This window comes from Ranitomeya imitator, chromosome 3 (genome assembly GCF_032444005.1).
Source record: "Ranitomeya imitator isolate aRanImi1 chromosome 3, aRanImi1.pri, whole genome shotgun sequence".
In the NCBI taxonomy this organism is placed as follows: Eukaryota; Metazoa; Chordata; class Amphibia; order Anura; family Dendrobatidae; genus Ranitomeya; species Ranitomeya imitator.
The window spans coordinates 417772161-417795820 of NC_091284.1; the positions used below are offsets into that span (position 1 = coordinate 417772161).

The window sequence follows — 23660 nt, forward strand, 5'->3', positions numbered from 1 at the left end:
TGCAGATACGATCTTTTGATCTCCCGTTATTGCATTTTAATTCAATGTCGCGGTGATAAAAAAAACACGTAGTTCTGGTGTTTCGATTTTTTTGTTTTTTTGTCGCTACTCCGTTTAGCGATCAGGTTAATTTTTTTTTTTTATTGATATATCGGGCGATTCTGAACTCGGCGATACCAAATATATCTGTTTGATTTTATTTTTATTGTTTTATTTTGAAATGGGCGAAAGGGTGGTGATTAGTGATGAGCGAATATATTCGTTACTCGAGATTTCCCGAGCACGCTCAGGTGACCGCCGAGTATTTTTTAGTGCTTGGAGATTTAGTTTTTATTGCCGCAGCTGAATGGTTGCTAGGGAATCCCCACTTGTACTTCTGCTGGCTAACAGATGTAAATCATTCAGCTGCGGCAATAAAAACTAAATCTCCGAGCACTAAAAAATACTCGGAGGACCCCCGAGCGTGCTAGGGAAATCTCAAGTAATGAGTATATTCGCTCATCACTAGTGGTGATTTAAACGTTTATATATTTTTTATTTTTTTCATATTTTTAATCACTTTTTTTATTTTACTTTTGGCATGCTTCAATAGTCTCCATGGGAGGCTAGAAGCTGCCACAACTTGATCGGCTCTGCTACATAGAGGCGATGCTCAGATCGCCCCTATGTAGCAGAATTACTGCATTGCTATGAGTGCTGACCACAGGTGACGCTCATGGTAATCCTACATCAACAACCATAGAGGTCTCAAGGAGACCTCTAGTTGTCATTCCGATGCACTGCTGATCCCCTATCACGTGACCGAGGTCAGCGGTGCGCGTATTTCTGGCCCGATGGCCGGAACCGCTCGTTAAATGCCGCTGTCAGAGTTTGAGCGACATTTCACTAGTTAATAGCTCCTTTTGCGGGGCTTCTGACATTGGACTTACTATCCCGTCCGACGTTACAAAGGGGTTAACATTACAGCTTGCAATGTCTTATTAATACAGTTTATAGGGAACCACACAGGTCCCGTGTGCTCTCAGAACCACCACCAATTGTGATCACCTATCTAAATTCCCTGCCTACAGTCCCATTATTATATTAGACACATAAACCGATCTTTAGAAAAAGTATTTCTGAAGCCCATTTATTTTATATAGGATATTGATATGTGATATCATATATGGATTTATGATATGACAGGGCAGCATGGTCACTCAGTGGTTAAAACGGCAGCCTTGCAGCGCTGGGATCCTGGGTTTAAGTCCCACCAAGGACAACATCTGCCAGGAGTTTGTATTTTCTCCCCGTGTTTGAGTGTGTTTCCTCCGGGTTCTCCGGTTTCCTCCCACACTCCAAAGACATACTGATAGGGAATTTAGAGTGGGAGTCCCAGTGGGGACAGTGATGATAATCTGTAGTGGGTGTACATATATCCTGGCTTTAGAGAGGAGCACTGCGCATGATTGGAAGTACATGAGACTAAGGTGGTCTAGCCTGGGTAAGCTAACGCCCCATCAACTAGTTAAAGGGTTCATTTACATATCCTAAACGGACTGTAGAAATACTTTTTCTAAAGATCTGTTTATGGGTCCAGCGTAATAAAAGGACTATTAGACAGGGAATTTACATAGGTGGGCACAATTGCTGGGGGTGCGGGAGACCTGTCAGGTTCCCCTTAAATACTTTATTGTTTTCTGCAGATGTTGTGTTTATACCATTTGTTCTTGATTTCATATCTTGAAGCTGTGTAAATATTAGCAAATGGTTTTTGACACAGAGACAACACCGATATACCTGGAAGGGTTCGCAGTACATTTATTTCCCATTGAAGAGTTATTTTTCATTTTCTCATTCATATGTGGCAATTAGTGATGAGCAAACATGCTTGGATAAGATATTATCCGAACATACTCGTGTGCTAACCAATTGTCTTTGGTGTGCTGCAAAAATTGGTTTGAGTCCCGTGGCTGCATCTCACCTGTTAGACAGCCGCAACACATGCAGGGGGGATTGCAACCAAACAGCTGCAGGACTCAAACCTATTTTTCAAGGACACTCGGTTAGCATACGAGCATGCTCGTACACCTTATCCGAGCACGTACGCTCATCACTGATGTCAATCTGTCAGAATTGACCACATTTTTTATTTTCTCTTTAATAAAGGAGCGGCAATGTTACAGATCTTGGACGTTTCATCATTGAATTTCCTTTATCTCCAAATTTGGCCTGTGCTCTCATTAAAGCAACCTCTTTTGGGTGTGAAGATGTTCTTGTTCCTGTGGCAGCCATGTTATCTGTGGAACATGTGTTTATACAATCAGGTATCTTGTAGGGATTGCTACCAAAATATTTCCATCCTCATTTGTGGGTGCATTTGTTTAGAGATAACTGTGCTCCGCTGGTAAAGTCTGACACTGCTTAAAGGGAACCTCTCAGGTCATGATTATTTATCTAAGTAAAGTCAGAGCAGGCTAGGGGTTATAATTTGCATCCAGATCATGTCCGTCATAGGTAGCACTCTGGTGAAAGGAGAAAATCTACATTAAAATGGCGCTGTCCTACGATCCGTTCCATTCATCAGGGCGAGGTGCTGCACTGAGCTCTCGTAGTTGAGCACTTTCAGAGGATGAACTAAACATGTGACAAAATTGGAGAACTTGGAGTGCTTCCTCTGACACGAACATGATGTGGATGACAGTTATAATCAGAGGTTGTCAGACCTGTCATGACTACTGAGGACTGACATATACCGCTGACATGAGTTGAACAGGCCTAAACCGGTGATGCAGGACAGCATCAAACAACTATTGCATAGGGCTGTAATATATAAGGCCGTGTAGCGGTTAATGTCAATGTACTTGGTGTTCTATAGCAGTGAAGGGATTTGCTTTAGGATCCCTAGTGGTCGACGGTAATGAAGACAGTGAAGGTGTTATCCGGGACTTTTGTATTTTTTTTTTTTCTTACGAAGCGAAGAATTTTCAGACAAGTAGTTGCTAATTGGTTGTTCTGCCTGTGGCCGATCTCTGCCAATTCCAAGCGATCACAGACTGTTCTTGCTTACGATTCTGCTTCTTCATTTGGCCTCACATCCGCAGAGCAGCTCTTCTTCTTTCAGTCTGCTCTGTTGATGGGGAGTCACTGCTGATATCATATGGATTACCAGCCGCCTCCCCGCCGTTAGGCAACAGGGAGATGGCTCTCCAATACAGATATTTGCAAAGATGTCCCATGGACAGAGCAGAACGGAAGGAAATATGCTGACGCGACGTCAACAGAAGCTGTAGAATTAACATCAGGAATGGTTTGTGACTGTTCTGAGCTGGCAGAGATCGGCACTGGGCAGAACAGGCATGTAGTTAGCAACTACCTGCCTGTAAGTTATTAGCCCCATAAGATAAAAATACAAAAGTTTTGAACAAGAATGTTCTGTGCAGTATGTGCTTGAGACTTCTGAAAATCACTGTTATTGTAGTATGCAGTACATTTTCTGAACTGCAGATCCCTTGCATATGTGCACTGTGGGGACGTATCCATAGGTTACAACCTAAAAGGAAGCGTTTTTAACATTTCTATGAGAAGCAAGAATAATATATTAGGCAAGGACTTCACGGTGACATGTTTCATGCTACAATGAAAACATACTATCTCATTACATCACGTCATGATTTCCCATGTTATCGCATTGTGGACTATCACAACTCTGATACAGAGCCACAAATAGTTTCTAATGTGTTTCATTTTTTATCGCTGGTTGCTAGTCTCATGCAACCATCTTGCTGTACACTTCAATGCAAGTTCCATGCATCTGGAAGTTGCCTGCGATTAAGCTTTTTTTTATAGAGCAAACTCCCAGCAGTAAAATAGTCAGATGAAAAAAGTCACCGACAAGTTGCTCATTAATGAATGTAAATCTCCAAATGACATTAAAGACTTATTTCCAGAATTGAACTTTTTCCTTATCCAGAGGATGTAAGGCCCAAGATCCCTAGAAATAGCTGAAACTGCTGCTGAAATAACTGCCAGGCCCTATATTTATCTTCCTAGCACAGTCTTGTAGACAATCAATGGAGCAGAGGTTGGACTGGACTGCTGGGCATCTCAGTGGTAGGACCCCTAGTGATCAGTGAATTATCTTATGGACACTGGATATCTTTCAGTTCTGGGAATACTCCTTTAAATGTTTACTATAAATGAAGACCTTTGACTTCTGTTCTGTATGGCACCAAAAGTATCTGTTAAAGAAGTGATATAGTAACTATCATTAATTTCTTAGGATTTAGACATGAGTTAAAATGTACCTTATTACACCAGTAGCTCTGCAATACATTAAACAGGGTAGATACTCACTACCTAGTATTGTACTATTGGCAAATACTTATTTTAAAAGGATTTTTTTCATTTAACCAGAGTACCACTTAAGGACTGCTGCTCTACTAATTTTGGGACCTTATTTTTTTATGCCCTTTTTTAAGTCATGTTCGCCTATAATTAAAGATGCCCAATATGCAAATTTTCTCTTTAGCCAACTTTGTGTATACCACAGAACTTCTGCTTCTTTGTGTGTTTTTGCTTTTTCTCCTCTATGATGCTGGTTAATCAAAACATTTAACACATCATAGAGGGGGAAAAACAAGTGCCCACAGAGAAGGTCACAACCTGCAGCTTGATCTCCTAAACAAACTGAGCACTCCGCTGTCACAACTTTTCTTTCTGCTATTGGAGTTACCAAGCACAGAGGAGCAGCAAAACAGGAGAGCCGGACCCAACTGAATTACAGGTGATGGCTACTATTCTACTGTACTCCAGTGCTACAGTAGCAGAAAAAGACACTGTGACTGCGGAGCTCTATGCGTGTTCATGTGAGACAAACCTCATCTCTGAAGGACCCAATTGTAATCTACTCTGTGGGTGTTTTCTTATTTCCCTCTATGACACAGTCATGTTTTGATTGGACAATGTCATAGAGGAGAAAAAGGCTATGTGCACAGAGAAGTACTGTAATATATATGCTCAGTTAGTTGAAGGAAAAAAAAATTGCACGTTGGGTACTCTTTATTGTTGGAGTTTAGCGGAATAATTGGAGTGTAGTGGCACAGAAAAGATAAAATAAAAACTTCTAGAATTAATGGAACAGCACCAATTGATTCAGGTGGGTTTGAACGAGCATCATATGCTAGAAACAAAATTGTTTACCCACAATTGTGGAAAGGGTCCAACAATTTTGTCTAGCCCATTTTTGGGATTTAGTGTGAAATTTTGTTAAATTTGCCTTTTCTTCTTTTTTTGTGATGTTCCAATACACACAAAGGAAATCAATGTGTATAATACAACATGGGTAATTTCAATAATTTTCTCGGAGAAATACTTCATTCTCTGGAACAATTTCAAGGATGCCAACACTTTCTATCATGACTATGTGTGATACTGACACTTTTAGCTGTCATATCCAGATAGGCAGTGTGGGACACAGGCAGTACAGCAAAACTGGCAGTTCTAGGAGAGGAGCAGAGCTGATAGAAGTGTTTGTAATTTGGCACAGTCAAACTCAGCTGCAGTGCAACTCCCTCCAAACTGTCTCATGCAGGAGGTTAGACCAGGAGATCAGAGCTATATCATTACATCTCTCTCAGTGAAATCTATAAAGCAATGGGGTAGGCATGTTTTTTCCTTTGAGAATTGTTGCCTGCTTGTGATTGGTCAGCGTCATACAGGGAGAAGAAATACACACCATATTTATATGATAAAAAAATTAGAATATTGCTTTGTGTCGTCGTTGTCCAAGACTCATAAAATGTTGAGTTTTCTATTCATGGGGCTGGTGAGGGAGGGCTTATGTTTGCACAGCAAACTGACGTTTTTATCTATACTAATTCTGTGTTTAAAATAAACACAACAGTAGCACCTTATGGAATTATACGTTTAGAAAAGTTCTATACACTGCTCAAAAAAATAAAGGGAACACTTAAACAGCAGAATATAACTCCAAGTAAATCAAACTCCTGTGAAATCAAACTGTCCACTTAGTAAGGAACACTGTTTGACAATCAATTTCACATTCTGTTGTGCAAATGGAATAGACAACAGATGGAAATTATTGGCAATTATGAAGACTGTTATGATCAGGTGACCTTGGAGCAGCATGAAAACTTTCACTGGAGTAGGTGGTAACTATACTGACCGCAAATCCTGATCTTAACACCGCAACTAGAAGTAGCCGTGGGGTGTGCCTAACAAATCCTAGACACCTCGACACAGCCGGAGGACTAAATACCCCTATAGATGGAAATAGGAATTCTACCTTGCCTCAGAGCAGAACCCCAAAGGATAGGCAGCCCCCCACAAATATTGACTGTGAGTAGTAGAGGAAAAGACACACGTAGGCAGGAAACAGGATTTAGCAAAAGAGGCCACTCTAGCTAAAATAGGAAAGGATAGGACAGGATACTAAGCGATCAGTATTAAAATCCTTCCAAAAATATCCACAGAAAATACAAAAACTCCACCATCTAACTAAAGATGTAGAGCGTATATCTGCAACTCTAGAGAATCCAACAAGACTGAGAAAACACTGACACAGTCTAAGCTGGACAAGAGAGAACAAATGAATAGCACAGAATATAAGCACACAGCTTGTGTGCCACAGAAAAAGAAACAGATACTTATCTTTGCTGAATTGGCAGCTAAGCAGGAGAAGCCAGACAAAGATCCAACACTTCCCAAGAAACATTGACAACTGGAAAGGGCCAATGAGTCCTGCAAACCTAAATACCCCAGTCAGAATTGCAATCAGTAGATACACCTGTCCAAGACTGCAGCCCAGGGACAACTGCATTACCATCTACAACCACCGGAGGGAGCCCAAAAGCAGAATTCACAACAGAAGACACACTCAATAAAGGTGTCCAGAGACTGGAGGCACTACCAGGAGACAGGCCAGTACACCAGGAGACGTGGAGGGGGCCATAGGAGGGCAACAACCCAGCAGCAGGACCGCTACCTCAGCCTTTGTGCAAGGAGGAACAGGAGGAGTACTGCCAGAGCCCTGCAAAATGACCTTCAGCAGGCCACAAATGTGCATGTGTCTGCACAAATGGCCAGAAACCGACTCCATGAGGATGGTCTGAGTGCCCAATGTCCACAGATGGGGGTTGTGCTCACAGCCCAACACCGTGCAGGATGCTTGCCATTTGCCACAGAAAACCAGGATTGGTAAATATGCCACTAGCGTCCTGTGCTCTTCACAGATGAAAGCAGGTTCACACTGAGCTCATGTGACAGATGTGACAGTCTGGAGATGCCGTGTAGAGCAATCTGCTGCCTGCAACATCCTTCAGCATGACCGGTTTGGCAGTGGGCCAGTAATGGTATGGGGTGGCATTTCTTTGGAAGGCCGCACAGCCTTCCATGTGCTCGCTAGAGGTAGCCTGACTGCCATTAGGTACCGAGATGAGATCCTCAGACCTCTTGTGATACCATATGCTGGTGCGGTTGGCCCTGGGTTCCTTCTAATGCAGAACATTGCCAGACCTCATGTGGCTGGAGTGTGTCAGCAGTTCCTGCAAGATGAAGGCATTGAAGCTATGGACTGGCCTGCCTGTTCCCCAGACCTAAATCCGATTGAACACATCTGGGACATCACGTCTCGCCCCATCCACCAACGTCACGTTGCACCACAGACTGTCCAGGAGTTGGCGCATGCTTTAGTCGAGGTCTGGGACGAGATCCCTCAGGAGACCATCCTCCGCTTCATCAGGAGCATGCCCAGGTATTGTAGGGAGGTCATACAGTCACGTGGAGGCCACACACACTACTGAGCATCATTTCCTTGTCTTGAGTCATTTCAATTGAAGTTGAATCAGTCTGTAACTTCATTTTCCACTTAGATTTTGAGCATCACTCCAACTCCAGACCTCTGTTGGATATTAGTTCTGATTTACGTTGATAGTTTTTAGGTTTTATTGTTCTCAACATGTTCCACTATGTAATGAATAAAGATTTACAACTGGAATATTTCTTTCAGTGATATCTAGGGTGTGGGATTTTAGTGTTCCCTTTATTTTTTTGAGCAGTGTATTTCACAAATGTATATTAAATTATTTATATAAAACAAATATCTTTATTAAATAAAATGACACAAAGTGGTACTATATAGAAATTCTGCATGTATCAAGCATATATAAATGGTTAACATTAGAAAAAATGTACAATAAAATATTTTTTATATATAAAAAAAATATTGCAAATGGCGTATGAAAAGTATTAGTAGCATGATCTATCTCCTCAAAAGGCACCTAAAATATAAATAAAATTGCATATGTGAATACCATAAAAATTCATCTAATTTAGCACCAAAGAAAGGAATTACTTGTAATACATGATTCCATACAAGTTTATAGGTGTAAAAATAACAGGAAGTAAAAAAAAGGTGGGGATCAAAAAAGAAGAGCCTCAAATGAACGCAAAAAACTAAGTGTCAAGGTAAACATACCACAATACCACTCTAGAAGTGCATAGTGCTAAAGTGCCATAATGGTAAAAAAAAAAAAAAAAGGTTAATATACCTTTAAGGACCGCGTGGTCTTGATAGCGTGCACCCCAAGACCAGGCTTACCCTCACTGGTATTGTGGTATGTTGTTTTCCTTGACACTTGCACTTTAGTTTTTTGCCTTCATTTGAGGCTCTTCTTTTTGAACCCCCCCTTTTTTTACTTCCTGTTATTTTTTCATGTATACACTTATATAGAATAATTTATTACATGTAATTCCTTTCTTTGGTGCTAAATTAGATGAATTTTTATGGTATTCACATATGTACGGTAATTTTATTTATATTTTAGGTGCCTGTATAATATCATGCTGCTAATACTTTTAATCCGCCATTTGTAATATTGATATATATATATATATATATATATATATATATATATATATATATGTGTGTGTGTGTGTATGTAAAATATTTTATTGTACATTTTTTTCTGATGTTAACCATTTATATATGTCTTGATACGTGCACAATTTCTATATAGTACAACTTTGTGTCGTTTTATTTAATAAAGATATAAAATAAAAGGTATATCTGTTGTTTGGATATTTCTTGGCTTTCCATGGTTTTGGGTTAGTTAATTCTGTGTATATAAGGTGCTCTAATTGCTTATTATAACAGTTTCTTACAAGGTGACTAAAACAAAAAAACACACTGCTGCTTCTTATGATTTTTTTATTCTTATTACGGCATTATCCAATTGTGTTAATTCCACATTTTAAGAGATCAGACTTTTACGAATGTGTTTGAACTGAATGTTTATTTTTTTCCTTATTTATTTTTATTTGGTGAAAAGGGGTGATTTTAGTTTTTTATAGCTTTTTTTATTTTGTATATTTTTAAAACCTTTTTACTATATTTTTAGGGGACTTAAAAATTGCTTGCACTGTATACTGCAAAACCATTATATTGCAGTATATTATGAAAACCTTGGTCTCCTATGCAGCTCAGTCTTAAGGGTAGATTCACACAACCATGTAGAAGCGGCTTTCAAATGCAACCTGTCGCCCCCCCAGGCGTTTGTAACTAAAAGAGCCATCTTGTGCAGCACTAATGCTGCATTCTGACAAGGTGGCTCTTTTAGTTATTGGTGCTGTAACTTCAGAAATAATCCATTTTATAATTTATCCCAAATACCTTGAATCCGTTTTGGAGGCAGGTCTTTCGCCCCCTGCTGCAAACGCAGCACCGCCGTCACTCATGTCCTCTTGGCGCCGGGCGCCCCTCCTCAGTGCTGTTTTCAAATGAGGCGGCGCCTGCGCTCTTTTCTCATGCCTTGGGCATGCGCAGTGAGCGCTGCCCGTCTTCTGTCCTCCTTTGCCGTCTAGCTGACTGCGCCTGTGCGGCCACCCCGCAGTGTCTTCTGATTTATTCTCACTGCAGGACTGGGATTCCTGGGCATGCGCAGTGCATATCTTCACCTCTCACTCATCTCCCTCCGCCTTCTTCAGCTGATCCCTAATCGGATGCCACGGCCGTGACGCCGCACAGTCTGAAGAAGGCGGAGGGAGATAAGTGAGAGGCTTAGATGTGCACTGCGCATGCCCAGGAATCCCAGCCTCGCATTGAGAAATCAGAAGACACTGCGGGGCGGGAAGTTAAAGCACCAATAACTAAAAGAGCCACCTTGTCAGAATGCAGCATTACTGCTGCACAAGGTGGCTCTTTTAGTTTCAAACGCCTGGGGGGGGGGTGACAGGTTCCCTTTAAGCAATTACAAGACCATTGATAATTTGTTAGAGAATTGCTTATGTAGCTGTTAAAATAGGATGGTATACTGTGGCATCTGAGTCTCATCTGATTCCAGGAAGAAAATCGTGCATGCTGCGACTTTTTTTTTTATTTTACACATGCCAATTTGGTCAGTGAAAAGAATCGTTCATCTACACTGCCTCATTGAATAATATTGATCTAGTGCGAGCCGTTTTTTTTTTTTTTGTTTTGTTTTTTTTTAATGGCTATCACCTCGGACTGAAAATACAGCTGTGTGTGCGAGCCGTAAGGCTAAGCTTCAAAGGACGACAGCAATGTGAGTCTTCAGCAGACCCCAGCTGTCATAGTAAACCATTGGTCTCAACAATCTTGTCATGGGGGGGCGAGAAGAGCCGGTGCACACAAGCACCAGCGCACATCTGTTTAAATTTTGCGATCAGAGATTGGCAGCTGCATTTAAATGGTTAAGAGCCATGGTGGAACTGTTACAGGCAGATGCTGAGCCTCCTTCGCACCTGAGGACCCTTTTAAAACCCTTCATGACATCTGACGTACCTATATGGTCAGATTGGGGTTCCCGTCCAATGACATATAGGTACATCATGGAAATCGTGCTTGGTACAGGAGCTGTACCAGCTCCATTGCCGCCGGGATCTCAGGTTAATTGATTGCTGACCCCTGGCTGTCCCCACCTCCCCCCGCTGTTTAACCCCCTAAATGCTGCAGTCGATATTGATCACAACATTTAGGAAGCTATCAGAGGGAAGGGACTCCCTCTTCCTTCCGATCGGCGCTCTCGTGACATCATCTTGAGTGCCTGATGGTAGTCATGGCAACCCAAGGTCATCATGACAACCTTAGTGGCTGCTTAATCCATGACAGCATGGTTTAAGAGGCTTCTGTCAGTGCAATATTGACATGTATGGGTCAGGGAATTGAAGTTGTGATACTTTGGGTTTTTTTTTGTTTTTTTTTTAACCAATTAACTTTTTATTGAGCAAAAAAAGGGAGAACATATCACATCACATATCACAAACCACCATCAAGGGAAGGAAAGAAGAAAGGAGAGAGCAAGGGGAAGAGAGGGAAAAACAAAGTAGATGGTGATCAAGAAGCCACAGTACATCCAATACAGAAATACAAGGTTACATTGCAAACCAAATCATTCATTACAGAAAGATAACTGTTAAATGAGAGTACGAGCGGACAAGGATACATAGGGAGAGGACACCCAAGGGTCCCACCAGGAGAGGACCTTATTCTTCTTAGGGAGATCTTGAGCCATAATTACTTCATAGCTGAAGTGCAAGTTGATTTTAGCAACCAATTCAGCCCTAGAGGGAAGAGCCGAAGATTTCCAACAACTCGCAATGCATTGTCTAGCGGCGACCAAAATGTTAGAGATCATGGGACGGAGAAGGGAGGGTAGCTCTATAAGGGAAATACCCAAAACAGCCAGATGCCCACTTAGGGTAAGGGGAAGATGAGTTACCTCAGCAATCAAGGATTCTACCTGGCGCCAAAAGACCTGAACCTTCGGGCAAGACCACCAAACATGAGAGCCAGAGCCCATAGCCCCACACCCCTTCCAGCAGAGAGGGGAGGAGGAAGAAGTGAATTTCGCCAGACGGACAGGGGTAAGATACCAATGCAGCTGGATCTTAGATGGATGCACCATGGCAAATTGCCAGTCTTCCAGGGGAGCCTCGAAATCCAGCGAAGACTCCCAGGAAGTCATAAAAGGAAGCTTATCAGGAATATCATGTGAAACCAGGGCTTTGTAAAGGATAGAGATACCATGGGGCAATATAGTAGACGGTCTGAAGAACCGGTGAGCCGAGTCCTCTGTCGGTGGCGGGGGCGCACCAAACAGCCGACGCGACCTAAGGAAACTACGAAGTTGTAGATATTGAAAAAAATCTTTGTTAGAGAGAGAAAATCTACCTGCGAGGTCCTCAAACGATAGCAGGCCGTCCGAGCCGAACAGGTCAGCCACCCGGTGCACCCCACGCCCCCCCCAGGAGGACAGGGAAATGAACCCAATAGCATACTCCAGAGCTTGGACAGAGACATAGTCATACATAAATAGGAAATGAGAGGAACAAAGTGACGCCCAAAGTTTAGTAGCAGTCTTAATGGTACGAAGAAAGGGGCCACCAGGGGGGGGCACGAAGTAGCTGGAGCTCTAAGAGTAATTTAAGAGAGTTCTTGGGGGCAAAGTGGGACTCAATGAGAAACCAGGGTAAGAGTGAATTCCCCTCCCACCATATTTTAAGAGGTTCCAGAACCGCCGCCCTGTAATAAAACTGAATCGAAGGAGCGCCCAGCCCACCCATAGAGTACGGAAGGGACATGACACGATGCTTGACCCTGTGAGGTTTTTTGTTCCAGATGAACCAATCAATAAGCGATTGAAAAGCCGAGATAAATTTCGAGGGGATGGAAAGGGGGAGGCAGCGAAATAGGTACATAATTTTAGGAAGGAATAACATTTTCGAAGTTTGTATACGGGACATCCATGAAAGCGAGGAGCACGATAACTGATCCATGCCCATCCTGACCGATGAGAGGGTCTCTTCACAGTTAGAACGAACGATGTCGTCCAATCTAGTTATCCGGATACCTAGGTACGTAAAGCCCAGATGAATGCATATTTAGATTGGATTTGGATTTGAAGAGCGACCGGAAGGGAGATGGGAAAAGATGAATGCATATTTAGATTGGATTTGGATTTGAAGAGCGACCGGAAGGGAGATGGGAAAAAGTGTGGATTTAGTCAGGTTAAGTTTGTAATACGAGACCGCAGAAAATTGGGTTAGAATCGAGGTGATCGCATTTAACGAGGCCAAAGGCGAGGTGCATGTCAGAACCACATCGTCGGCGTAGAGACCAATTTTGTGTTCAGTTCCCCCAACCCTCACTCCCTTTATATCTGCACATTGTCTAACCATGGCAGCCAAGGGCTCCATGATCAGAGCAAAGATGAGGGGCGAGAGGGGGCAGCCCTGGCGCGTGCCATTCAAAATGGGGAATGTCCGAGACTTAAAACCGGCCGAGCGAACCGACGCACAGGGATTGGAATATAACGCCATGATGGCTCGGGATATTTGCCCAGTCAGCCCAAATTTTCCCAACGTAAGCTCAATATAACCCCAGTGCACCCTGTCAAACGCTTTTTCCGCGTCAAGTGACAGGAATACACTGGGGAGACCCTCCCTCTCCACCACATCCAGAAGATCGATCACCTGCCTAGTGCCATCTCGGTCTGTCTGCCGGGAACAAACCCAACCTGGTCAGGGTGTATAAGGCTGGGAAGCACCGAAAGTAATCTATTGGCCCAAATTTTAGCATAGATTTTAACGTCGCAGTTCAGGAGGGCTATAGGACGAAAATTCCCCGGAGAGGTTGTAGGTTTCCCCTGCTTAGGAAGAGTCGCAATGGAAGCCTCCAAACGCTCAGCTCTGATGCTGCCTGCCGACAACCAGTTGTTAAATAGGCGTAGAAGGTAAGGGGAAAGGACAGGGAAAAACTGTGCATAATAAAGGAAAGGAAAACCATCTGGTCCAGGAGAAGAACCCTTATTGGCATCCCTAATAATTTGAGACAGCTCAGATTCGGCAATGGGAGAATTCAGGAAGGAGAGGTGCTCCGTGCTGACCGAGGGTAGATTAGCTTTTTACAAGAATGCCAAAATTAACTCCCGCGAGGGCTGAGGGACCCCCAAATCAGATCCAAGATCATAGAGAGAGAGGAATAGTAGGAGGCAAACTCCTCAGCAATATGAATAGGATTGTAAATGTGGGAACCATCAGACCCAAGCAGGAATGGAATCTTGGACTGGGCCTCTCTCCTCCTTACACGCCTACCCAGAACAGCTCCCGCCCGATCCCCCATGGCATAGAATTTGGCTCTGGTTTTCCTCAGGGCATTCTCAGTTTTATGCAGGAGCAGTTGACAAACATGCATGCAGGCCTTAGAGAGATCAGCCAAGAGAACCAGAGTGGGAGAGACTTTATGGGCCGATTCAAGACGAGCTATTTCATCTAGGGCAGACTGAAGGGCCGAATTATATTTCTTCTTAGCTGTTGCAGCCATTTTGATAAAGCAGCCTCTGATCACCGCCTTATGGGCGAACCAGAGGGTATCATCTCGTACATCTGGAGTATCATTGGAGGAAAAGAATTACTGCAAGGCTCTCTCTATAAACTGTGAGTTTGATTGATCTGCAAGAAGATGAGTGTTGAGACGCCAATGAGAAGGGGGCCTAATAGCAAGAGGATCTCTGAGTGAGGGACACCGGGGCATGGTCTGACCAGGTGATATTATCTATATCTGCTGAAATATATCAACAGTCTTACAATAACCTGAGACCCAATGGGCTATGCGATAGAGAAGATAACATGTGACTTGCGGGTCCGAGCACCAGTATTGGGAAACCAGGAGGAGGGGAAGGAAGGAGGGAGAACAAACAAGACAGACAACAAGTAACAAATAAACCAAAAGACCAAGGTCCATTCAGGAATACCCTGAGTCCAAGAGGTGAAATTAAAAAAAAAAAACAGTTCACCTGTAGGGTCGAAAAAGCGCTGCAGAATAGCAGTGTAAGGCCCAAAAGCCCTGCGGAGAGCCAAAGTGCCCGGAGAGAGATCAGGAAAGACAGTGATGCGGGCAAACCTTTCAGGTAAAGCTGGCTTCTTTCTTAATGCTTGAAGAAAATCCTCCTTCATTTCATAGAAGTGTATGCGTGCGAGCACATCTCTTGGGACTGAAGGACCCAGACCAGGCGGCTTAGGGATCCGGTGAATACGATCAATTGTAATATCTTTGGAGGCACACTGAGGGAGAACAGCTGCAATAAAATCCTGTAGGAAAGCCCTCAAGTCCCCTGTCATGATAGATTCTTCAATGCCTCTGATTTTAACGTTATTCCTCCTGGACCTGTCTTCCAGGTCCAGGGTCTTAGAGTGAGTTTTAGTGGCCAGACTTTGCAGGGTCTCATGTGCGTCCCAGAGCTCAATGTGGGAAGAGACCAGCTCCGCCATCTTGCGTTCCAGGCGGTCAGTGCGGTTCCCCAGCTCCACTACCTCTCCCCTCAGATCTGCTAACATAGTGCGCATATCCTCCTGTATGTAGGTCCTAAGGTCTCCAAGAAGACCCCTGAGCAGAGCGGCTGTCACCGGTGCATCGGCAGAATCCAACGCTGCAGCGCCAGTTAGCGACGCCTGAGCGCCGCATTGTGAAGAGCAGGAAGCCCTGGGAGAGGACGGCGCCATCTTGGGGTCCTGCGGCGGCTGAGGAGAGGCCGCGAAAAAATCAATAATCCGCCTGGAGGGATCTCGGGTGCCAGCTCTAGACTTCCCCATACACTCACCGCCGCTCTGGGGATCGATGTCGGCACTGTGGGACAAGGAGGCTGCCGGAAGGTAGATATAATCCGCTTTAAGGTTCCTGGACACGGAGCTCCCGCTCTTTGCAGCCTACTCCATCGGCAGATAGGCCACGCCCGATACTTTGTTTTTTATACTATGGAATTATGTCATACATGTTATTTTAAAAGATGGAAAATCTGTATTTGGAGTTTTTCAATAAAAATGATTTGATTTATATAAATATAAAAAAATTGACATGTATTATACATTGTAATGCATTATACCAGTGATCAGAATAATGAAGTTAGAATCCCATAGCAAGACTAAATAAAACAGGCTTTAAAAACAAAGTTAAAAATTTTAAAATTCTATTCTTTAAAAAAAATCAGAAAGCAATTAAAAACTGAAAGAAAATATACCTACAAATAGGTATTTCTCCTTCGCCTCATTGGGGGACACAGACCGTGGGGTGTATGCTGCTGCCACCAGGAGGCTGACACTAAGTGATACAAAAAAAGTGATCTCCTCCCCCGCAGTATACACCCTCCTGCTGGCTCTCAGCTAACCAGTTCTTGCTTAGTGTCTGTAGGAGGCACATGAGTCTGTTTCAGACCCCAACGTTTTTATTTTATTGTTTACTTTTCTTTAAATTTTTATTTTTTAATTAACGGAGTGAAGGGGGCGACGGTTCCTTTCAAGGTTCCGATCTCCCCCGAACCATCAACAGGCGAGCACGGCGAGTATACCTCCCCGTACCCTCTCCTGCGACGTGGGAAGCCATGCCTGAGCTCACTTCAGGGGCGACGGTTCCTTTCATGGTCCCGATCTCCCCACACCAGCAGCAGGTGACCACATGGAGTGTCGCCTCCATGTATCCTTTCCTGGAGCCAGGCCTAATGCCGGACAACTGGCCCTGTCCACCCGGACTGAACTCCGTGGCTGTACAGAGGCCCCTCTCTATGGCGTCCGAGCAGCCCCCACTGTCCCACCACCGTGAAAGCGGATGGCACAAGGAGGCGGACGGGTCCTCTCCACCTCCCTAACAAACGGATGATGGATTGAGGCTTATCCCTGCACTGTCCACGCTGCACAGAACAGCGCTGAAACCCACATCCGCGGCGGCTCCATGCCGGGACGCGCACCAATTGTGAGTGGATCCATCTTCAGTGGGATATTCACATGCTCACATTACCTCTCTGAGGTAACGCTCTGGATGGCTGCAAAAATTTAGTCCCCGGCTTCGGCCGATTTGTAGGCCGCATCCTGGAAGTCTTGCCTGGAACGACCCACTGGTGACGTCCGCCGGCTACAGAAATTTAGGCCCCAGCTTAGGCCTATTCAACATCGTGTCTGTGGCTCCGCCCCCCAAATTGGCGCTTCTCTGCGAGATTTTTATCAACTCTGCAGCTCCCGGTGGCCATCTTGGTCCACCCGGCCAGCTCACACTGGGGTGACAGTATTTTTGCATTAAAGGGGCACATCGACTCATCAGTACCCGGGTAAGGAAGTACCTGGTCTTAAAGGCACATGACCAGTATTTCCTGGTCTTAAAAGCACATGACCAGTATTCCCTGGTCTTAAAGGCATATGACCAGTATTCCCTGGTCTTAAAGATGCATGACCAGTATTCTCTGGTCTTAAAGGTGCATGACCAGTATTCCCTGATCTTAAAGGTGCATGACCAGTATTCCCTGGTCTTAAAGGCGCATGACCAGTATTCTCTGGTCTTATAGGCGCATGACCAGTATTTCCTGGTCTTAAAGGCGTATGACCAGTATTTCCTGGTCTTAAAGATGCATGAACAGTATTCCCTGGTCTTAAAGGCGCTTGATCAGTCCGAGGAGCCCTCCGCCGCCGACCCCAGCTTTATCCTCTAGTTCCCCTCAGTGGACTTCTTCACTGACCAATCCATGGTTCTCTGACCAAGAGATTGAATCCCTCTGTGTACCCTCTGTGTTTGGAGTGCTCGCAGGACCAATATACATGGTCCCTATCCTACATGGGAGCCGTCGGCTAGCAGGGGCCGCAAGTATTCTAGAAACGTGCTCCCTCACCAATGATTTGATGACAACAAGGCTCTGAATATGGATTGGATATTGCCTGAGCTTGCCAGAGCTTCAGAGACTAAACTCCCTCGAGAGCATTTGCCATTCAATTCGGATAAGCGATTCACTGGACAGAAGCCTCTACGTGGGATGCCATGCCTGGCCTGTTTTTTAAGGGCGGCGGGTCCTTTAAAGGGCACAGATCTCCCCACACCATCAACAGACGAGCACACGGAGTGTCCTCTCCATGTTTCCCCTTCTGCATCCAGGCCTAACGCCAGACAACCTGTCCTGTCCACCTGGAGACCTGGACTCTGTGGACATATAGAGGCACCCTTTTTGGCGTACGAGCTCCCCCTTCTGCATCACCACTATTTAGTGGATGATGCAAGAAGGCGGACAATTCCTCTCCCCTTCCCTGTTAAGAGGTTGATGGATCGAGGGTTCCTAATTTTTATCTCTGCACCGTGAAAAGAGGAGATGGCAAGAGACTATGACCTGCTGGATGCAGCCGCACATTCTGCCATGGGGCAGATTAACCGGGTAGAATCTCCTGTGGTATACCTACCAGTATCCCTACCTGATGGGTCATCAATTAAAAATACCACGGACTGTCAGATAGCAAATCTGGTTCGTTCCGTCTTGCGGCTTCGGGTCCAGCGCTCTATCCTCCCTAGCGGCCGCATGGATTGCTAGAGCAATGGTCTCCTGGCTGGAGACCTTAACTACCTTGATTCACACCAGCAACAACTGGCCAATCAAATCCTTTGAGCGGGAGACTGACAAAGGATTGTATAAGGATTGTCCAGCACAGTCTAGATCTAAGGGATCTTGGTTCCAAACAGGGGAACGAAAAGTAAGATCGACCCTGGACCTCAAACTTCTAATAACCTTTGACATGGTCCTCCTTCTTTGGATGGAGTTCCTCCGCTCAGCCATTACTTCAACAGAAAAAGGTGCATCCCTGCATCGATCGACATTCGGGTTGCTTGCCCTCTGCAAAAATTCCTTCGCCTTTCCATTCGTCAACAGCATTTTCAAGTCACAACCTTGTCCTTCGGCCTTGCTTCCGCACCCAGAGTGTTCGCTCGGGTCATGGCAGATGTCATGTTTCTCTTGCACTCTAGAGGCGTGCTCGTCCTGCCCTGTTTGGTCTGTCTAGCCGCCCTTCCAGGACTACGCTGAGTCGTCTATATTTCTTGCGATACCTTCTCTCCTGGGCTGGCAGCTACAATTAGACAAGTTCTCCTCATTTCCAGCCCAGCAGATATCCTTTTTGAGGATGATCCTGCACACTTCTAGAAGGATGGTAATTTTTCCTCGAGACAAGGTCATGGCCCTTCAACAGGGAGCTCGCGCAAGGAGAGTTCTGAGGACTTGATTACTCACCCCCTCATTTCATTCGATTTGCTAAGAGAGTTCTGAGGAAAAATGGTGACGACAATGGAAGCGGTTTCCTTCGCTCCGCTCGTTTTCAGCAAGTCAAACAGACTTTCAGACAATAGTCTCTGAGCTCCTTTTTCATCCAGGGCCTTTCTCCCGGTTCAATGGTTATTAGTAACTACCAATGCCAGTCTTCTTCTTCCCTCATCTCTTTTGGCTCCAGTCCACAAAATGGAATAAGATCCCCCATATTCTGGACGAAGTGAGTGCTCTGAGTAGGTACGTCTTGAGGACGGCGTCCTTCTGAAGGTTGGACGTTTTATTTGGGCTTCCTGACGGTAGAGGAAGGCTTCCTGACTTTTTCAGGAAGGGTTTAGCCGTTTCATCGACCATGATGTCATGGTGAATTCTTTTCACCATCCAGGAGTCCTTCCGTGCTAGATGTCAGCCTATCTCCCTGTCTATCAAGGGTTCTAGGCACCAGGCGTCAGCAAGGCACGCCTGCAAGCTTGCGGATTCGTCCAGTCCGCATGCATTCTTGAAGCACTATAATTCCCACACTTCCACAGATGTGAGTCTGGGCAGGCGGACTCTGCAGGCCGCGGTGGCGCACTTGTAAGTAGCGGTCACACAGGGCCTGATCTATTGTTGTCCCCACCCAGGGACTGCTTTGGGACGTCCCACGGTCTGTGTCCCCCAATGAGGCAAAGGAGAAATAGGAATTTTTGTGTACTCACCGTAAAATCCTTTTCTCCGAGCCATTCATTGGGGGACACAGCTCCCACCCTGTTATTAGCTTATGCTTGTTTTTTAGAATATGACATGCTATACGCTCATATATTGTTATTGATCTCCTACTGCTTTTGCACCGAACTGGTTAGCTGAGAGCCAGCAGGAGGGTGTATACTGCAGGGGAGGAGCTAACTTTTTTTGTATCACTTAGTGTCAGCCTCCTATTGGCAGCAGCATACACCCACGGTCTATGTCCCCCAATGAATGGCTTGGAGAAAAGGATTTTACGGTGAGTACACAAAAATCCCTATATTTATGTAAAAAAAAAGTGCACATATTTGGTATCACTGTGTCCGGAATGACCTGATTTAATAAACTGTCACCACTACTTAATCCCTTCTGTGCACACTGTAAAAATCATAAATAAAAAAACTATGCTTCTTCATCATATCGCCAAAAAATTGGATAAAACACAACCAAAAAGTCAAGTGTGAATAAAAATGGTATCTCTGGAAACGTCATCTTGTCCCTCAGCACACAAGAACCCATCCAACTCCTTCAGTGGAGAAATAAAAAAGCTATAGCTCTCAGAATATAGGGATGCAAAAGCATTTCTATAAAATAGTTTTTGTGTAAAATCTGCAAAACATAAAAAAGTTGTATAAATGTTGGATCGCTGTAATTGTACTGACCCAAAGAATAAAGCAGTCTTGCTACTTTTACCACATGGTGAACGACATTAAAAAAAAAAAAAACGATTCCTGAATTGCTTGTTTTTGTTCATTCTTCCTCCCAAAAATTGTAATAGAAAGCAATCAAAAAATGTTATGTGACTGAAAATGGTACCAACACATCCGGCAAAAAACAGCCCTCACATGATGCTGAATAGAGGCCAGGCAGAGTCCAGAGTAACTATGTTTCCGTCAGGAGTTTCATCTGAATCACGTCATTCGGAGATTTAGATGAGACCCCAAAGTAAGTGCTCACCGTAAAGCACCGTATAAATGTGATCCAAAATGTTATGTGAAATGTTCCCAAAAAAAAAGCTTCAACTCAATCCACAAAAAAAGCAAGTCCCCACTCGGGTCCATCATATGTTAATGGAAATATAGGGGACTTCCATGTTACTGGTAGTAAAAAGGCTCTGGAAAAGTGAAATGGCTCCCCCAAAAAGAAATTCAGCTAATTATGCTCTACTATATCCAAATGCCCCTTCCCATCTGAGCCCAAGTGTGCCTAAACCACATTTAGCGTCCACAAGTTTGGCATTTCTGTAGCAATGAGAACATGCTTTGTTTATGGGTGCGTGTCTCCAGAAGCATGAGCTAGTAATAATGTACGGGCACTACAATGTACTTGGCAGATTTGCAATTTTCTCTTAGCAGCATCCATTTCTGCTCGTTTCTGGAAAACATACATAAATTCACAGAGGGGTGTAATTTGCAAAATGGGTTCACTTGAGAGGGAATTCTTATCTTCTGGCACTCAGGGGCTCTGTATATAAAATCTGTAAACTATTCTAGGAAAATCTATTTTCCAAGAGTCAAATAGCGCTCCGTCCCTCCCAAGTTTCGTGGCGTGGCTAAGCAGTACTGTACAGCCACATATTGTCACATTCAGCAGAAATTGTGGGACACATTTTGGTGCCATTATTACTCATTTCTCTGTGTGAATGTAAAATCTTGGGATGAAGCACAATTTTTGTGGTAATAATGTAATTATTTTTTCTTTACTGTCCAGTGGTATAATAATCTTTGACACACCTGTGGAGTCAATATGCTCACTGCAACCTTGGATTAATTCATTGAGAGGTATACTTTGTAAAGAAAAGTTACAGGTCTGTGAGAGCCAGAAATCTTGCATGTTTTTAGGTGACCAAATACCGTATTTTTCTCTTACCCCCATGACAGCACCAAGGAGGGAGAGGGATCCGCCCTCAGGGACAGGAAACCTACAGGTGAAAAAGGCGGTACCTCTCTCCCACATCAGTTCCTGTCCCTGACGGGGAACCTACAGCTTACCTGATAACCCAATATCTAGCAGCCACGAGGGAGTGTAACATAGTCATTAAGGTTGAAGGAAGACTTTAAGTCCATTTAGATCAACCCATAGCCTAACATAACATGCCCTAACATGTTGATCCAGAGAAAGGCAAAAAAAACCATGTGGCAAAGAGTAAGCTCCACATTGGGGAAGAAATTTCCTTCCCGACTCCACATACGGCAAATCAGACTAGTTCCCTGGATCAACGCCCTGTCAAGGAATCTAGTACCGTATATACTCGAGTATAAGCCGAGATTTTCAGCCAAAATTTTGGGCTGAAAGTGCCCCTCTCGGCTTATACTCGAGTCATGGTAGCGGTGGGGTCGGCGGGTGAGGGGGTGAGGGCGCTGAGGTATACTTACCTAGTCCCAGCGATCCTCGCGCTGTCCCTGCCGTCCCACGGGCTTCTGTGCTGCAGCTTCTTCCCCTCTTCAGCAGTCACGTGGGACCGCTCATTAGAAAAATGAATAGGCGGCTCCACCTCCCATAGGGGCGAAGCCGCCTATTCATTTCTCTAATCAGCGGTGCCGGTGACCGCTGATAGAGAAAGAATCTGCGGCACCGAAGACAGCTGTGACAGGCAGAGGGAGCCGGACGTCGGGACCAGGTAAGTATGTAATATTCACCTGTCCGCGTTCCAGCCGCCGGGCGCCGCTCCATCTTCCCTGCGTTGCTGCGCTCTGAATGTTCAGGTCAGAGGGCGCGATGACTCATATAGTGTGCGCGGCGCCCTCTGCCTGATCAGTCAGAGCGGGGAGACGCCAGGACCGGACGCTGGGAGCTGCAATCAGCGAGGTGAGTATGGCTTTTTTTTTTTATTGCAGCAGCAGCGGCCATGGCACAGATTTATGTGGAGCATCTATGGGGAATATGAACGCTGCAGAGCACTATGTGGGGCACAGCCAAGGGGGAATATGGACAGTGCAGAGCACTATATGGGGCACAGCCAAGGGGGAATATGGACAGTGCAGAGCACTGTATGGGGCACAGCCAAGGGGGAATATGGACAGTGCAGAGCACTGTATGGGGCACAGCCAAGGGGGAATATGAACAGTGCAGAGCACTATATGGGGCACAGCCAAGGGGGAATATGAACGCTGCAGAGCACTATATGGGGCACAGCCAAGGGGGAATATGAACGCTGCAGAGCACTATATGGGGCACAGCCAAGGGGGAATATGAACAGTGCAGAGCACTGTATGGGGCACAGCCAAGGGGGAATATGAACAGTGCAGAGCACTGTATGGGGCACAGCCAAGGGGGAATATGAACAGTGCAGAGCACTGTATGGGACACAGCCAAGGGGGGAATATGAACAGTGCAGAGCACTGTATGGGACACAGCCAAGGGGGAATATGAACAGTGCAGAGCACTGTATGGGGCACAGCCAAGGGGGAATATGAACAGTGCAGAGCACTGTATGGGGCACAGCTATGGGGCAATATGAACAGTGCAGAGCACTGTATGGGGCACAGCCAAGGGGGAATATGAACAGTGCAGAGCACTGTATGGGGCACAGCTATGGGGCAATATGAACAGTGCAGAGCACTGTATGGGACACAGCCAAGGGGGAATATGAACAGTGCAGAGCACTGTATGGGGCACAGCCAAGGGGGAATATGAACAGTGCAGAGCACTATATGGCACAGCTATGGGGCAATATGAACAGTGCAGAGCACTATATGGCACAGCTATGGGGAAATAATGATCTATTTTTGTTTTTGAAATTCACCGGTAAATGCTGCATTTCCACCCTAGGCTTATACTCGAGGCAATAGGTTTTCCCAGTTTTTTGTGGCAAAATTAGGGGGGCGGCTTATACTCGGGTCGGCTTATACTCGA

At 44.9% G+C, this 23660-nt stretch overlaps 1 protein-coding gene across 2 annotated transcripts in view; it reads left to right on the plus strand.

Moving 5' to 3' along the window:
* DHX40 (DEAH-box helicase 40) overlaps positions 1-23660 on the plus strand; it is a 215730-nt gene that overhangs the window by 143556 nt on the left and 48514 nt on the right. For both annotated transcript variants that reach the window (XM_069757182.1, XM_069757183.1), the window contains one exon: positions 2149-2306. In XM_069757182.1, the coding sequence (XP_069613283.1) occupies positions 2149-2306 (158 nt within the window). The remainder of the gene's footprint in view (positions 1-2148; positions 2307-23660) is intronic.